Source organism: Mastigoproctus giganteus, chromosome 11, assembly GCF_048544385.1.
Source record: "Mastigoproctus giganteus isolate SK-2022 chromosome 11, ASM4854438v1, whole genome shotgun sequence".
NCBI classification, from domain to species: domain Eukaryota; kingdom Metazoa; phylum Arthropoda; class Arachnida; order Uropygi; family Thelyphonidae; genus Mastigoproctus; species Mastigoproctus giganteus.
The window spans coordinates 116230584-116250215 of NC_143585.1; the positions used below are offsets into that span (position 1 = coordinate 116230584).

A 19632-nucleotide genomic window follows, 5' to 3' on the forward strand; every position below is an offset into this window, starting at 1 on the left:
GCAATGAAATTTTTGAAATGGTAGATTGCAGCACATTTTGAAGGAAAAAAGTAGGTCGCATCACAAATTAAGTTGGCCACTCCTGCTATAGAGAACTATTGACATCATGTGGAATCTTCAGTTGCCAGAAAGAAACCAAAGACCCTTCGTGAACTTCAGGAAGCCATAATTCGTGTTTTGAACCACGAACTATCAACTGATTGTCTTCAGAAATTACTGCCTCGACGGTGTGCTGCTGTCATCAGGCCAGAGGCTGTTCAACTAAATATTAGTGTGCACCTGGTGAACTTTTCATTTTGTTTTCCATTTGAAATGATAAACTGAAGCAAAATTGAGGGCTTCTGATAACATTTCAGCCATAATTGTCTTGTTTACCAAAAATGTTGTATAAGGTTGCAAATGCTCATTTTGGAATATTTTCCGAGCACCTGTCAAATATTATTTAGCTTTGCATTAACTATTAATAAATATCTTGTTTATATTTCTATTTGTGATGATAGTCATTAATGTAAAATACCATTGCAAAAAAGGGTTAGAAATGTGGAATTCCTAGGTGATGCACTTTCTTTGAACATCAGTGTATATATATATATGCATATATTAAATGTAATTTAAAGTCAAAGTTACAGTTGATGGAAAAATAAAAACAAAAAATGAATAAGCAAGGTATGACAAATGCACCAAAACATGCAAAGCAGCAGTAATGGATACAAAAATATATAAACATGTAAGAATAGATTTTTAATAAAGTTTGCATAGATGGAGGTGAAAATTACACAAAGTGCCAAGGACTAGAAGGGTAATGATAGTAGAAAATAGAAGTAATGTAGATTTGAAAAATGCGAAAGAATGTTAATATCCTAAAAGTTATGATGAATTAAGACAATTATGGCCTGAATTGCACAGCCAATTAGCAGTGAGGGAACAACTGTAAAGTAAAATGATTAATACCAAATGATTAAACAAATAAAATAAAACGTGGTAAAGCTGTCATCATATATGGGTGGGCAAATTTAGTTATAGATTGAACAATTGAAAATAGCGATAGCAAAAATGCAAAATCTGATGTCAGCTGAAGTAAATATTGATACATGGTCAGTTACTTCACCAGGGGACTACAGCTGATCAGGTATCAGGAACTGTGTTTCTATACGTGTCCATAATAGTGGAAGAGAGGAGAGAAAAAGCCAAAAAGCAAAAAGAATAAAATTACCACATTCTCTAACAGTATAGACAAGGTAATCCCAATGCAGTGTCAATGATATAAAAAAAATTTTAAGGTAAAAATAAGGATGAAGCTAAAATAAAATATAATTAAGTGTTTTCAGAGTGGGAAAAAGGTTTTTGAATAGGTTTTTGAATGTTTTTAAGTAAATTTGGAAAATTATATTAGTGTTGGAATTTTGTAGAAATTAGAATAAAAATTATATATAGAACAATCATATGGTATAGGGCAAGTTATAAATAGAGGATTGTGAAGGGATAAAGTAGTTAAATAAAGATGAAAATATATACGAAAATAGCGATGGGATGAGGATAGTTGGAATGTTCGTATCCGTATCACCCTCGTATTGCACTGATAGTTTTATGAACGGGGGAAAAAAGGTAGAAGTAGAAAGATAAAAGGTATAGAACTGGGCTAGCTGTGGTTGTAAAGCCCAATCTTTTAATAATGGCCCTGGCTTTGTAAGTGCTAGTATAAAAAGGAGACTAATACCAAACAATTGTACTGCAGGGAAAAAAAAGCAGGCAAAAAAATCATGTAAATATATATGGAAATTTCCATTTCTTCACAGCTCTCTATTAAGTCCTTTATGCTGCTATAAATTCTTATATTCTGTACCTAAGTCACTAATGTGGTAATGCTTTAGATACATTTATTTACTCTACTAAATATGTGCCTTTATTTTCCCGCCTTCCTTCCGATTGAAGACTCTAGGTATTGTTACTTTTCTCATTATACTTTCGGTTTCTGTTTCGGCTGCTTTTTTCCCTGCAGTACAAGCATTTGGTATTACAGCAGGCCCCTGTTATAACGCGGTTCGCTTTACGCTGATTCGCTATAACGCTGTTCTTATATTATAACCCGTATCTGACTATAACACTGTCACAGATCACTATAACGCTCTTTTACAGATTACATTTTTGACATATTTAACGAAATCGTTTCATTTGATGGAGTCGATAGCTTGAAAATGAATAGCAAAACAGCATTAAAACGTTTCCCACGCCGACTTGAGCAATTTTCCCACGCTCAGTGAAATTTTCTCTCACGCTAATTTAAGTACAGTCACTTGTTACGTAGTTCCGAGATCAACATTTTAAAAAATGATCAAATATATTTCTTGTAATATTTGCGTTATATGCATTTATCCGAAGTCTAGTTAGTCATCACTCAGTACAGTATTAGACATCGTGCGTAACGGACAGTTTACTTGAACATTGTATCATAATTAATTCAACCAACGCAGTTATATTTTCGAAGAGCTAATAATGACCGACAGGAATGAAAATGCAACAACGTCTGGGCGCAGTACGAAGACTATAAATGTAAAAAAAGACTGAATTTGAAAATTAAATTAGACGTTTTGAAGCGAATCGATTCCGGTCAACGACAAGCGGATGTGTACCATAATTTAGGACTCGCAAATTTAACTGTAAGAACAATTATGAAAAAATAAAGAATTAATTTTAGCAGCGGGAAAGATAGCTGTTCCACTGCAAGCAACTAGGACTAGACCGGCTATTAGGATTGAAATGGAAAGACTAATTTTTTTTGAAGATAATATTCCAATGCAGAATTCAGTTAAGTTAAATATTAAAAAAAGAGAGAGAGAGAGAGAAAGAGATTAGCCAATACGATGATCTGAAGAAAACTCGCCTAAAAAAAAAATGTGGAACCATTTAAAACTGGTAGAATAGATTTAAAATCCCGGGAGAAGCCGCTAGTGCAGATTAAAGGAGCCGAAACTTTCAAAAAAGAACTTGTTAAAATTATTGAAGAGGGGTATTATGTGTTATACTTCTCAACAAGTTTTTAACATAGATGAAGCAGGACTTTTGTGGAAACGAATGCCTAAAAGAAGTTTCATATTGAAAGAACAAAAAACATGCCAAGTTTCAAAGCGGCGAAGGATCGGTTGACTTTATTGTTGGGTGGTAACGCTGCGGGCCATTTAAAATTAATACCCCTTTTAGTTTATTTGGAAGAGGGCCAAAGTTCAACTCAAAATCCACACATTTTTCATGATTAAATTCATCCATTAAATTAAATCAATAAAATTCATTATTTTAATTGGAATTTTGTTTACTTTTGAGACGCAAGTAGTTACCACATAATTATACGTATGTAATGCAGAATATTTTATATGTGAAAATATTTGAATATTAAATATTTGACCGACATTTGTGCATCTTTTCATTACCGTTTATTATTAATTAGGAAATATCCTATGGCACCGACCGCAGCTCACAAATACATATGTTACCTTATGGGAAAGCGGCGCTCGCTTAGCGCGGATTCACTTAGCGCTCTGTTTTTCCGGAACGAATGATCAGCGTTAAGCGGGGGTCACCTGTAGTCTCCTTTTTTGTAAAAGAATAACAGAAGTTTACCTCAATATGATACATTGAACACTTCTGTATCCAAAAGTTAAAACGAAAACAAAAAGTCGAAAATTTTACGTAAAGCTAGTTGCTTTACGCCTTTAAATTTTATGATTAAAATTGACCCTGGCAAACTTCAGAACGATGTTGTTTTGAAGGCAATATATTAGAAAAGAAATATAGTAACTTTTGCCAAGTATCTTAGTGTTAATCTAATGTAATTTTGCACTATGTTGTTCAAAAAACCCCCCATAATTGTGTGTATCGATAGGTTACACCTGGAGAGAGAGAGAGAGAGAGAGAGAGAGAGAGAGAGAGAGAGAGAGAGAGAGAGAGAGAGGGGAAGTGAAAAGTGAATAAAATAGTCAATATAAGTGTTCTACATATGATACGTAGAACACTTCTCTATGATATTCTTCAGAAATCAGGATAAAAGTGAAATCTTGGACCAGATTTCACTTTTATCCAAAGGATTAAATTATAACTTAACACCTCGAAAACTATCTAAAAAAACAGTACGTAATTGATATTGAATTTGGACTTCGTAATGTTCCACAAAAAGATTTATTTATTCAGCAGCAGGTTAACCAAGTGGTGAATAACATAAAAAAGACTTCCTAAATTGAATACACATAACAGTATAGCTTTACGTGAACTTCGGGAAAATAAATACATTATTATTCAGAGAGCAGATAAAGGAGATAGTGGTAATACTCGATAAACCTGATTATATTAATAAGTTAGATTCAGTTGTATTAGATACCTCCATATCTTGAGGTAGAACTGGCACTATTTACCAATTTAGTCAATCAATACAATAAAACATTAACCACGTATCGAAAAAATGACTACATTACTATGGCTCAGTTAAAGGAATTGAAGGCCAGATCATACAATATATTCCTGCACTTTTCGGTCAGGTAAAATTACATAAAACCGGATTTCCTATTCAGCCTGTTGTTTCCTACAGAAACTCAGCATTTTCATCCTTGGCACCACATGTATAGAGCATTATAAAACCCTTTAGACAGGCAATGCAATTTGGAATTAAGATTGTTATTAAATACATTATTTAATAATCTTAAGGACTGTAGACTTGGCAATAATGATAATTTATTCTCACTAGATGCTACCTCATTATATATGAATGTAAACATTGAATACACATTAGATATTCTTTGGAAGATGTTAAATAATAACTCAATACCGATTAATTATACGAAGTTTTCTATTAAGGAAATTTTTTACTTATTTAAACTCTTAGTTGAAACCAACTATATCACCTTTCAAGACAAAGTATACAAACAAATGTTTGGTTTGCCAATGCTGATTAAGCCTGAACAGCTTAATATCGGAGCTCTATCGCTCAACAATTGAGTGTATACATTTGACGACTTTTCTACCCCGTATCACATACTGTGGGAGGTATTTAGATGATATTCTAGTTATTACTGATAGTAGCACTATCCAAGACATTTTACATTCGTTTAGTAATATTCATTCTAGACTCAAATTTACATTGGAAAGAGAGAGAGAATATGGATACTATGTCATTAAATTTTCTAAATTTCACGCTTACTCGGGACTCGAATAAAATCTAATTTAACATCTATCATAAACCTACAAACACCGGTATGCTTCTGCAGTATAACAGCTATCACTCGTTCACCTACAAATGGTCTATTATCTTTAATCAATTTCTCAATGCCTATAACTATTCAACGACAGAATCTGCTTTGTGCTCAGAAATACAAATATTAACCAGCAGATTCTTAAACAGGGGTTACCCCCTTGCTACAATAAATCGAATTAGGATACAAGCTAAGGATAGGATAAAAAAACTACAACCAACAATAGTAATATCAAAAAATACTTTGTTTCTGTCCCATATGTTGAACAGCAGCACAAACAACTTAACAGATTCTTTAAAGATACCGAATTTAAAATTGTAGCCAGGCCAATACGGTAATTACACACTATACTGAACAATTGCTCAGTACTTTCCTCATTCACAGCACAAATAAATGACCTGGCATACATTTCTTGCTGCAATTGCAACTCGTCTTACCAAGGTTCTACACGGTTTCCTCTTAATTTTCGTGCTTATTTAACGAGGCCAAAATACTTATTGTCCAACGTAATTATACAAGACTATTAATTGCAGAAACTGTTGAAATTAAATTACATGAGAATTCTGTTAATGTTCACCGGCCATATCTAATCTCTGATTTGTGGTCTTTTACACGCATGCGTGAAGACAAATAATCCCTATTTAAGTTTCATGCTCACCCTTATTCGGTAATTTTCATTCCTGTGAACACGACTTGCGGTCGAAAAGCATTGTCAGCTTCAGGAAGGAAAATCGTTTAGCAATCTTTTCATTAAATTAATTTTTTACTTAATTTTTAATTGCATTAAATTGATATTTAATTGTGTTCAGTTTTTATTATTCTTTACTGTAATGTAAGATTTTCACTTTTTTAATTGTTTTCGTTTTAATTTCTGGAGAGTATCATACGGAAGTGTTCTACGTATCATATTGAGGTAAACTTCTCTTATTTTTTTTACAAATATTGATATCAACGTCAAACGTATTGAGGATTATAGCTCTGGTTCATACTATCTAGTGTCCTTTTTATACTAACACTTACAAAGCCAGGGCCGTTACTAAAAGGTTGGACTTTACAAACCCAGCTAGCCCAGTACACGTAATAACTTTTTCTATACTTTTTATCTTTCTACTTTCTATTTCTACCTTTTTTCCCCATTCGTAAAACTATTACTGCAATACAAGGGCGATACGATCGTTCCAACTATCCTCATTTTATCGCTATTTTCGTCTCTATTTAACTACTCCTTTATCCCTTCCCCATCCTCTATTTAATACCTCACCCTATACTTTATGTTTGTTCTAAATAATTCTTCTAATTTCTACAAAATTCCAACATTAATATGTATATTTTTCCAAATTTACTTAAAAATCTACATATAATTGAAAAATCTTTTTCACACCCTGAAAACACTTAATTATATTTTATTTTAGCTTCATCCTTATTTTTACCTAAAAAAATTTTTTATATCATTGATATAAAAAATGTTGCTAATTTTATTCTTTTTGGCTTTTTTTCATCTCTCTTCCACTGTTATAAACACATATAGAAACACAGTTCCTGATATCTGATCAGGTGTAATCCCCTGGTGAAGTAACTGACCATGTATCAATATTTACTTAAGCTGACCTCAGAATTTGCATTTTTGCTATCCCTGTTTTCGACCTATAACTGAATTTGCCCACCCATATATGATGTGACAGATTTACCAACTTTAATTTTTTTTTATTTTTTATTTTATTTGTTTAATCATTTTACTTTACAGTTCCCCCACCTCTAATTGGCTTTGTAATTCAGCCCCTGATTGTCTTCATTCATCATAACTTTTATGATGAATGAAGGTTTTATAACATTTTATAAACCTACAATACATCTTTTTTCTAGTATCCTTATCATTCTAGCCCTTGACGCTTTGTGTACTTTTCACCTCCATCTGTCAAGAAGTCTGTACTTTATCAGACTTCTCTATTCTTACATACTTATACATACTTTTGCATCCTTTACTGCTGCTTTGCACATTTTGGTGCATCTGTCATTGCTTACATTTTTATTTTTATCCCTCAACTGAAAATTTTGATTTTATATTACATTTAATATATATAAGTTTGTAGATAGAAAATATGTATATATATATATGTGAAATTATGTAGAAGAATATGGAATATGATGAATAAAATAGAAAAAGAGGATCAGAATAGCTGGTACTCACTTTTATTATTCTTGATTCACTTCCATTATTTTTTATTATTAATTTTCACTGCTAACTGTCGGGCTAACGGTTATTCTCAGTATATTCGAACCTAGAAAAACTGGCAAACAGAAACAGATACCCTCAGCTAATTAGTGATGGGATATATTGAGTGGGGCTAGCCCTAGTTAACGTTCCATTCAATGTATCCAAATATCAATAATTAGCTAATCATCATTTAATTTTACTATTTTATTATAATCTGTGTTTATTTATAGGGTACAACAAAGAAGTCCAACTTAGGTTACCTAAATACTTGGCCCTTTGGCCTCGTGGGTATAGTTTTCACCCCTAATACTTATTAAATTGCTCCAGTTGTATGCACTTTATCCAGTTGGTATTAAGTTTAAAAAATAAAAAATAAGGTTTTATATATATAGTTATTATAGTAAAAGTATAATGTGTACTATATAGATGCTGAATATGTATATAAACATAACAGTATACAGCAGGTCATAAGGCCAAAATAACTTATAAAGGCTAAGATAGGCTGTGTAGGTCTACAATGCCATACCGTGTAAATAAACATATAATTAGTAATAATCATGTAAATAATTACTGATATATAGATACATTGAAAGGAATGTTTTCGAGGGCTAACCACTTTCAATATATCCCACTAATAATTAACAGAGCTATCTGTTTGATTGCTATCTGCCTGTTTAACTAAGTCCAATTAATAAACATAAACATAAAGGCTAATTTGGTTATAATTTAAACTTATCAGCAAACAGGCAAGATAACAGCTAGCCCGACAGATAACTTTGAAACGAATACATAGAAAATAAGAGGGCCAACCATAATTTTCAATTTCAGTTGTGGTAATTTTATTTGATTTATATTTATGCAAAAGAAAGCTACTGCTGGCATAAGGAGAAAGGAAGTAGGAAAAAGTATAGTAAAAGTACCCCAATTTCCCTCAAATTGCTCTAATAGATCTTGGGGTATGAAAAATTAGGGTTAGATAGTAAAAAGTGAAAACTAAAGAAAACAGCTTTATATAATTATACTTAGGATATATACCGGGAGCATAACTGCCCGACCCTTTAGTAAGGGATCCTGGTATGACTACATTGGGCACCAGATGGTGTTTAATAGATAAAGATAATGATGAAATATAGAATAATAAAGAAATAAAGGAATGGCTAATTCCAAATACCTAAATACTAACTGATTTTATAATAAATTATAGACAATCTTTACAAATCATTTAAATTAGTCTATTACTACCACATAGCATATGTTCTATACTGAACAGATAATTAAGAATAACCGATTTTAACAATAAATAAGTAGGGAAAAACTGCTTACCACTTTGAACTGCACTAATTAAAAGAATAAAAATGTTGAGCACATGTTACTTTATACCAACCAATTAGTGACAACAGCACCCTCTTAGTTCTGAAGACTAAAGGACAAACTAAATAAATAATTTTAAACAAAAACAGCAGCGCCCTCTGAATTTCGGAAAAGCTTTCGAACTAACTAATAAACTGAAATTATAGTTGAATTGTATACTGCAGAATTTGAAATTTGTTCAGAGAAAATCCTATGAAAATGAATAGATGGCTCTGTTTTTTAGTATGCAAATTAACAAAAACAATTGGAATGAAAAACCTTTAAAATATTTTACAATGTAGAAATGAAAATACCCTTTAAAAGATGAAATTGATTACTACCTTAACAACAAATATAGGTACAAACTTTTTTAATGAGCATAAGCTATATGTTACATGTTTGTTTGTTTGTTATTTGGTTTTTAGGAGCATTAGCAACTAAGGCCATATTGGGCAAAGGTAAAGAAAGCCAGCACGAGAACGATGAGAAACGTCGGATAACTTGCACAGAAAATTAGTTTCCCGATACGGCACTCTAGCCATATCGGGAAATGTCTTGGTGTTGGTGATAAACGAAATACCTTGTGCATTTCGTTTTCAAATACATTATCACCAACACCCTTTGGTATTTCTCATATTGTGGATATAACTTCAACTGTGATGGCATGTTGCACTACCAGGGTACCTGGTAGTGCAACATGCCCGCCCACTAGCTTCGAAACAAACGTCTGGGTGGCGGTATCCTCTGAAAATAAATAACAGTAGTTTTCTCTACTAGAGAAGCATTATTTATTTGAAGTAGTGCAATATCAGCTATCTCGTTGTGAAGGCACCCACAATATGAGATACTATTCAAACGATGCCTTTTACACTACATACATAGTTCAAATTTATGGGTTAACTATGGTGTATCTACACCGATATTATATAGTTAATTACCAAAACCCATAAGGATTATGCCTTGTGCATTTCGTTTTCAAAAACCTGATTTTTTATATATATATATATACATATATATATATAATTGATTTTTGAAGGGGTCTGTAGATCTTAGTAGTTTGGGAACCACTGTTCTGGACAATGCTATACTTTCTGCACTGAAAATTTTATCATTTCATCAGGACAGCACTCCCTGCACAGTGACCAGCTCTTGCCCAATTTTTACCCCATTGAACATCTGTGGTAATGATTTCAAGAGGTGTGTCCAAAAGTGTGCCTTTATTCATGCACCATTTTACTACTGTGAAAGATAGCTTCATCTCTAAAATGTCTGTTAAACTCCTTTTTTAATCAGACCATAAGGTATGAAATGAAACAGCTATTATACCATGGTGAAAAAGATAGTTCCAACTGCAACCAGTAATGAAGATGGGCTAGCAACTGCCAGCAACATAGAGCAAAAATTAAAATAAAATAAGGATTACAAAAATTTCAGAAATAAAAAAAAATAATCAGAAGCCAAACCTCATCCAGAAAAGCAAAAACGATATGGTTCCCTGCTTAAAGTTGGTGCAATTGTTACCAGAAACAAAGCTAAGAAAACCCCACTCATGTAATTGCACCACCAACATTAAGCAAGAAACCTTGTGGCTTTATTTCCCTGGGTGGGTCTGGAATTCTGCTTATTTATTGTGTTGTAGGTGGCAATTGGCACGCCATCTTCATTACTGGTTGCAGTTTCAACTATCTTTTCAATATGATATATTAGTGTTTTATTTCATAAAAATCAATGATTATACAACTTTGTTTTCAATAAATAATGAATTCAACTTCATCTTTTTCTTTTCTTCTTTTTTTTTTTTTTTTTTTTTTATCTTCCCCTCATTTTGTAATGGGTTATGAGATTGTGTTGTTTCACTTTATTCATTAATTAGCATGTTAAAAATGAAGCTATTACTGATTGTGAAGTAAATTTTATTTATGCCTACATGAATTTTATTTATTAAAAGTCACCTATGCACTCTGAAGGCTTTACATCTTTCAGATCATCAAAATTACTTTGTGTGGTTCTTGAAGTTATTAAGTTTGGCCACCCCAATAAAAAATAACAAGGAGGTGGTTATGTGATATTTTAAATCCTACTTTCCCACATTTCATCCTTCCAAATTTCTCATTGTAATTTTAGCACTGTCATAAACCTAATTATAAATTTTATTTACTATAACAGTTAGTTATAAAGTTTTTTCACATCTCATTTCATTTTATTTATACATATTCATCATCATAAATTTAATTTTCTAATATTTTTTTATTTTTTCTCTTTCCTTATTTCCACTAATATATGTGGGCTTCATATAGATTCCAAAGAGAAATTGTGTTTGAGTAATTATTTGCATTTGTATATATGTTCACATTATTGTTTCCAAGACCATTCTTAGAGTTATATACACCACATGTACATATAAAATATACATATTTTTGTTTCCCTTGTCGCTTTATACCTGCATGTTTGGTAGTGCAATTGCCAGTGTGTTGAATGGTAACCTCTATATCAACTAACTGAACAAGTTAGTTCATAGTCAATCACCGAAGTAGGTGAAGCAGCATTGTTGTATATCCTATTGCGAATGCCTTCAGAACAAGTTGGAACAAAGTGGAGGAGAAATTGTTGAGGATAAACATAAAAAAGGACATCCAGGGTGGATGGGATCTATCCAGTTATATTAAAGGAGGCAGCAAAGGAAGTAAGCAAACCCTTAGCCATAATTATGAGAGCATCTTTGGACTCGGGGGAGGTACCCATAGACTGGAGATGTGCAAGTATGATCCCATTTCACAAAGGAGGAGGAAAGGCTGACACAAGTAATTATAGACCTGTGAAATTAACTTCTGTTCCAGGAAAATTAATGGAGGCACTGGTTAAAGAAGCACTGCAGGATCATCTAGACAAGACTTCAGTTATAGCTCGGACACACCATGGTTTTGTTAAGGGGAAGTCGTGCCTGACCAATTTGATTGGATACTATGATGCAGTCACAAAAGAGCTGGATGCAGGGAATAATTTGATATTATATATTTGGATTTTAGAAAGGCTTTTGATACTGTTGGACATGGAAGACTGCTGAATTGGAGTCTTGAGTTGGACATGAATTGGAGCAGTGTAGCATTGGAGGCAAATTTCTGCTATGGATAAAGGGATGGTTGAGGGGGAGAAGACAGAGAGTGGTAATCAATAGACACTGCTCGTTGTGGACTAATGTTATTAGTGGAGTCCCTCAGGGTTCAGTGTTGGGTCCATTGTTGTTTTCTGTATTTATAAATGATATTGATGATGGTATATCACACTTAATGTCCAAGTTTGCAGACAATACAAAGGTTGGCAGGGTTGTTAAGGACACTACTGACGCTATGCTGCTGGAACAGGATCTGGAAAGGTTGAGCAGATGGGCTGAGAGGTGGCAAATGAAGTTTAACATTGACAAATGTAAAGTACTACATATGGGAAACAGTAACCCCAGAGCAACGTATCAACTCTGTGGTACTACACTGACAGTGGTAGAGAATGAAAAGGACCTGGGGGTAATTGTGCAGGCAGATATGAAGTTTTCTGACAGTGCAGACGGGCTGCAAGAGTAGCTCATGGTGTCTTGTCAATTATATACAGGAATTTTTCTAGCAGGGATAAGGAGGTGATTATTCCCTTGTATAAGGCAATGGTCAGGCCACACCTTGATTACTGTATACAAGTCTGGCGGCCTCATTTCAAGAACGATGTAGAGCTGCTGGAACGAGTACAGAGAAGGGCAACAAGATTAGTGAATGGAACAAAGGGTTGTTCTTACGAAGAAAGGCTTAAGTTTTGCAAATTACAGTGTCTGGACACTAGGCACCGGCGAGGTGATCTGATAGAGGTGTATAAAGCCGTGAATGGTTTGACCATGCTCAATGCCGATGGGATTCTTCCTCTTGCTCAGAATAATCACCTGAGAGGGCATAAATTGAAATTGAGGAAAGACAAATGTAGGATAGATGTGCGGAAATTTGCCTTTAGCCAGTGGGTAGTTAGTTAGTTGGTGGAACAGACTTCCATCCCTTGTTGTGGAAGTTGATAGCCTAAATAAATTTAAGGCTCAGCTGGACAGGTATTTTGAACAAATGGAGGGGTGAACTGGGAGTGGTGTTTTTTTTTTTTTTTTGTTTTTTTTTTTGGCTGATGCTGCATAAACTTGCTTTCTTGCATCATATGCCTCTACTATTGCTAATGCTAGTTGCCCTGATTTTGCACTCTCTCGAATAAACATCGCTTTGCCAGTGGAGAAGATTAATGTTATTTATTCCATTTCTAGGTTTTTTTGGCCTCTCACTGGTGGGCGATGAGAGGCCAAAAAACCCAGGCGTAAGTTACAACCCAGTTATGAAGTATAGCTCCACAATATGAGAGATGTCAGATGGTCTGCAAAAATATAGACTAAAAAGGTTTTCAGGACTAAAAGCCTCCTCAAACTACGAAAAACCTGGGTGCCTACCCACCCACAGATGAGAGGCCAAAAAACCTTGAAATGGTTGTCTAGGTGATGGTATCCACCGAGAATAAGTAACATTAGCCTTCTCCACTGGTGAAGCGTTGCTTATTCGATGTAGTGCAATATGAGATACAACAAAAACGATACCATTTAACCTACTAAAGTGATTAACTAAGAAAAGAACTAACATGATGATGTGCAATAACTTGTTCTATTAGTGAATTTTCTTTTGTTTGAGGCTTTTAACCCTAAAAACGTTTTCTGTTTTTTTTTTTCTTCTATATCAACATATGTTCTACTTAGCAAAAAATAAATAAATAAATAACAAGCTTAAAAATAGCATTTTTCTTCCATGTAATATCCTTTTCATATTACATTATCTGTTATTTCATTTATTTTTTTTTTTCTGCTTTGATACTGAAATATTAACTCTTATTTTTGAATAAGAATTATTTGAATCATTTACAGGGTGCTATAAATATTTATTCTCAAGATGGCATAATTGAAGAATTTTTAGCCAACAGGAATGAACCAAATGAAGTTGATGAACGGCATATTCTTGTATTTCATTGTGAGTTTTCTTCTGAAAGAGGCCCAAACTTGTAAGTTTATTTAAAAATTCATGCCATTCCTTTAAAATATGGCTTTTTTTAATGTTAAGTGAAGTGGGAAAAGAAACAAAAACTGTCTCAAAAGAAATATGTAACTATTTTGCTATATGTGAATTTTTACTCTTGTTATTAAAAGATGTCTGTTTCCACTGAAAAACAAAATTATTTATTTATTTGTATGCTGATTCCAAATACCAAAGGTAGTACTCACTACTGCTAAATTTTTAACATTGAATTTTATTTATTTTTTTATGTGAACCCCAAACATGAGAGGTATTAGAACCTATAGTACTTAGTACCGTGCTTGGGTTTGAGGTTAAGAAGACGAAAGAAGATATTTGTTGACATTGGACTTGAACTTCTGTAGATTGTAATTTTCAGGAAATATGTATGAAGGAAGATTGTTCCAGAAAACGGCAGTTGAATGAATAAATGAGGAAGATGAAAAGTTGGTTCTGTGGGTTTGAAGTTGGACAGTAAATGGATGTTGGCTAGTGATGGCACGTGTTCGGACTGTTTTGAAAGAGAGAGCAGGAATTATAGAAGCCAATTCAGAAGAACAGTGCGTCTGTAGAAGAGGCATGCAGCAGAAACAGTGCGTCTGAGAAAGCGAGTGGAGAGACTCTGTTAGAGATGAATCATTAATTAATCTTCTGAATGGAATCAAGAAGCCTGAGAGAGGTTTTGAGGCCACCACCACCCCAGATGTGGGAACAATATTCCATGGCAGGGCGGATTTGCGATTTATACAGAGTGAGCAGCTGTTTGGAAGAAACGTAACGCCGAGAGCGAAAGAGAAAACCAAGTTTTTTAGATGCAGAGGAAGCAATATTTGTAATGTGCTTGTGCCAAGAGAGATTAGAAGTCAGGGTAATCCCCAAAAGAGATATATCATTTTGCCTAGAAATCGGAGTGTCACTAAAGATAAGCATAGGAGCAGAGGAATCCTTTTTGCAAGATATAAGACAAGACTGAGTTTTAGAAGGGTTGAAATCAACTAAGTTGTCTTTGCCCCACTGGAGAATTACCTGAAGATCGGCATTTAAGGAATTTGTAGCAGATTTTCGAGAAGTTGAAGCTGATTAAGCAGGACAAGGTTTCTCAAAATGGAAAGTTGAATGCAATGTGCTATCATCGGCAAAACTATGGATAGGATTTCCAGTCAATGGAAGAAGGTCATTGATATACAAGAGGAAAAGAGTGGGGGAAAGAACTGAACCTTGGGGGACACCGGCATTAGTGGAGAAGTTAGAATACAGAGAGCCATCTACCATCACCATCAGTGAGCGATCAGAGAGAAAACTGGATAACCAATTACTAAAAACAGTTGGCAAACCATAAGATGGAAGCTTGTTTAGAAGACCTATACGCCCAACACGATCAAAGGCCTTTGAGATGTCAAGAGCAACTACTTGTGTTTCACCGAACCTTTCCATTGAATTAGTCCATAAATGGGTAACATAAGCCAGAATATCTCCAGTGGATTGACACTGACGGAATCCATACTGGTGATTGTTGATCAGACGGAAGGTTTCTAGGTAGTTTAAGAGTTGACGGTTAATTGATTTCTCCATTACTTTAGAAAGAGTAGAAGTAATTGCAATGGGACGATAATTGGATGGGAGGGATTTGACACCCTTTTTAGGAACTGGCTGGATATGAGCAAATTTCCAAGCAGAAGGAAAAACACCTTTGAAATCAGAAAGTGAAAAAAGGCGGCAAAGAATAGGAGTAAGTTCAGGAGCACAGGTTTTGAGAACAAGTGGAGAAATACCATCAGGACCTGGAGCTTTCTTAGCATCAAGATTCATCAAAATCCTTCTGATATCCTTTTGACGGAAGACCACAGGAGGTATTGAATGGAGCATGTTGGGAATGGTGGGAGGTCAGCTTTATCCTTGGCTGAAGTGGCAACAGAACCATCTGGTTTGGACAGAGGTGGGAGCAAAGATGGGCAAAAGTTGCGGCCAATAGCTTTGGCAAGAGACCAGAATGCTCGGCTACCATTAGGGCAAGAAGCAAGTTTTCTACTCTTAGCCTGTTCAAACTCTAGTTTGGACTGATTAATGACTGCTTTACAACTGTTGCGAGCTTTGGTGTAGGCAGAAAATGAAATTGAAGAATTAGAAACAAGCCAATTACGATATGCAACATTCTTCTCTTGGACAGCCTTAGCACATTTATTGGAAAACCAAGGTTTAGATAAAGGACGAGATTTTAAATTGGAGTGTGGGATAAGGGATTTCATTCCTGCGAGAATAATTTCACTGACACGATCTGAGCAAACGTTGACATCAGAAGTTTTGAAACAGTAATCCGACCAAGGAAAAGAAGAAAAGAAGTCTCGCAGGTCATCCCATTTTGCATTCTTGTAATGCCAAACAACACGTGGTTGCGAATAGCCATGAGATAAAGGTTCCATTGGAGAAGAGACAATCACCAAGTTGTGATCTGAAGTGCCTAAAGGACCTCTCACTTCGACCGTGTACTTAGAAGGGTTGTTTGTGATAAAAAGATCAAGCATATTGGCTGTATGATTAGGATTGTCCAGTATTCTTGTAGGTAAATGAAAAATCTGTGCTAGGTCATTAGTAATTGCAAAAGCCTCAGCATCTCGACCTGCTGGGTCGGTGTGACTAGAAAACGGAAGCCAGCTGGAGTTGTGAACATTATAATCACCAAGGAAAATTACTTCACTCTTAGGAAAGTTGGACTGGAGAAAATCAAGTTGCAAAGAGAGGAAGTCAAAGAGCTCCAAGTGATTAGTGGAGTTGGGAAAACGGTAGAGACAACAGATGAATTTGACACAATGAGGTAGAGAGATTTTAAGCCAGAGAAGATCAAAGAAAGGAGATTCCAAATTGCCAAGTCTCTGACAGGGAATATCAGATCGGACATATACACAAGTACCACCTTTGAGGCGAAAGGAATCATACAGCGAATAATTTGGGCATCTGAGATGAGCAGTAGATGAATCAACCGATAACTGAGATTCTGTCAGAAAAAGTACATGGGGTTTGGCAGACTGCAAATGGAAATGGACATCGTTGAGATTAGAATTGAGACCATGTATATTTGTGAAATGAATTAGGAAGTCCTTGGGTGGTTTAGATCTTTTTGCAGATAAACTTGCTCTATTAGTTTGACAATTCATGGTGTATTCAATAGTAAGAAAAAGTAGGTGGGACATGCTGTATGAAGTAATGAAATTTTTGGATATGGCATACATGTGGTAAGAATATACCCAGATCCTTGACATAACGTAGCCTCGACAATGCTCCCCGCATATACACTACTCGGACTTCCTCCAGTCACTATCAGAGGTAGCAAGATTATACACTAGCTGATCCGGAAGCTTCCTAGAGAGTTACCAATAGGTTCAGTCCGGTGTACTAACTAGCGGCCGGCCTGCGAACACCGTTTTAGAGCTGTACCCTCGAAATGTAAGGAATATTGGATCTCGCCACGACGTTCATCATAACCTCAAAAGTCATCAATCATACTGCATGATGGAAGAGATAGGGAGGGGTTGACCGGAACTTAGCTCTAGAGACTAAACATGGGTTCCACCACTTCAAGCCTCCAATAAGCAAAGTGGTGGTATTTCACCGGTTGATGAGAGTCGTCTACCACCTAGTACTGCCTGGTAACATAGAGGGGCGGCGTTCCTCCATGTGGTGTGGGCGCCACACCTCGACCCTTGCTTACGTTGGTTCACACCTGGGTGGTCACCCACCATGTACTTGTGCATGGAGGTTATACCCAGGATTACTAACAGTCCCACCATCGTGAAGGTGCAAGCAGAGGATTTGGCTGTCACAGACCATCTGGACTTCGCCGAAATTGGGTCCACTTGACTTGAGTGTCACCTGAATATCAGTTCCATCAGTGTTTTAGACTCCCAGGTAGCAAGTACAGCTTGTCTGGCATATCTGAGAGAATGTCTGTGACAACCTCAAGGACCTACTTCCATCTTCTCAACCTTAGTGGGTTGAGAAGATGGAATACTTGTTGATTTTTGGGCTTGGATTTCTGTAGATTGTCAGGAATTATACATAAGGCCACCGTAGCCTAGTGGTCAGGCGTGTGGGTGCATAAGTGCACGTGCCTTGAATGTCCGGGGTTCAAGCCCGTGACTACTGAATACGGTGCTGTTTCTTGTATTCTGTGTATCTTGTAAACTCCTCTGACCGTTCTGTCGACCCAGAGTATAAACCGAAAATTTATAAAAGGGATAAATGAGGAAGATAAAACATTAGTTTGGTAAGTTTAGGGTTGATCTGTTGATATATTTGGGCAACTTTGGAAGAAGGTGAAATGAGTGATATTACTTCAGAAAGGTCTATGTAAACATCTGTAAAAAGACATGCAGCAGAAAAAAATATGTATAATAAGATTGATTCATTTGGTAGTTGTTGGCGCATCGGCTTCAGAGGCCATATTGCACCTCCCAAGGTTTTTGCAGTACTTTGATCCAAGCCCGAGGCGGGAATCGAACCCGCGACCTTTGGGTTGCCGGGCAGGTACTTTACCCACTCGGCTAGCAGGGTCGGCCTGTATAATAAGAAGTGGAGGGAATTTGTAAATAGAGGAACATTAATTAAGCTGACACCCTTCTTTTGGATAGTTTAGAAGTGTAAGAGAAATATTTTGGAGGACACTCCACATGTCGGAATAATATTCCATGTTAGAGTATGAAATGGTAGTTTGAATGAGAAATATGCTAGGCTTATTTTAAAATAGTAGCATTTCATTTCATGTCTGACTGACTTGATTATACTCCACTAACAGCTGAGGCCAGCTAAGGTGCAAAATGTAATCTCACACGATTGACAGGCTAAGTCATATGGAAATCGAATAACCATATCTATCTCATTCTTCTGCATTGTATTAAAGCCAGAAAATGAAGACTTTTCCAAAAGTAAAGGTAAAAGCTTTGAAGACCACCAGCCATGGCAGATCATTTGTGATGAAACCACTTCAGTGTCCATTTTTAATTTTTCCTCTGTTTAACATATCTTGTTATCAAGAAGGATCTTCAGTGAACAAGAAAGATAAAATAAAATGCTCTCGTAGGGTTTTAATTCACCTATAACGTAATATTTTTTTATATTCATGTATATAGTTGTCTACTCAATGTAGTTCAATATTAAATTAATCTTCATTATTTTAAAAAATGAATATTTCATGCTTTAGTATGTAAAAACCCTCTAGTCAAGCTAACAGGTATATCAAAGAGGAAATAAACTGATAATAAACTCCTTCATACAATAAAATCTTAAAAAGTGAAATTTATTTTACTATTTGATAGTGGTACTTCTGTAGAGTGAATACTTTTTTTGCAGCTGGAGAGAAAAGTAGTGCGCAGAGGATTGCACATGCCACTTTTAAATTGCATTCTGCCCCATTACGTAAGGTAGGGTTCAGTAAATAGTGAACAGCAGAGCATATAAAAATAAATATTTTTGGAGAACATCAATGTCTGAAATCTTATTTATTACTTGCCTGATTTGGTTTTAACGTTTTTGAAAATTTTTATACATACTGAATGTTTTTATAATAAAAATATTATAATAATTCTACAACTGGCATATTTTATTTAAAACAGAGGAACACTTGCAAAAATATTTTAGATAGGTCAATCTCTGGACCTTATTTAATTTTAATGTGGCTCGGATGGGGAGAAAATGGTGTCAGCCCTTGGTGCAAGGTACTGTACTGTAATGCAGTACCTTGGGTATTTGCTCTATTGCTGAA

General features: G+C 35.1%; 1 protein-coding gene across 2 annotated transcripts in view; it reads left to right on the forward strand.

Moving 5' to 3' along the window:
* The window catches only part of LOC150078368 (M-phase inducer phosphatase-like), a 311872-nt gene that overhangs the window by 280374 nt on the left and 11866 nt on the right, over positions 1-19632 (forward strand). For both annotated transcript variants that reach the window (XM_090385423.1, XM_090385424.1), the window contains one exon: positions 13733-13866. In XM_090385423.1, coding sequence (XP_090241549.1) covers positions 13733-13866 — 134 coding nt within the window. The remainder of the gene's footprint in view (positions 1-13732; positions 13867-19632) is intronic.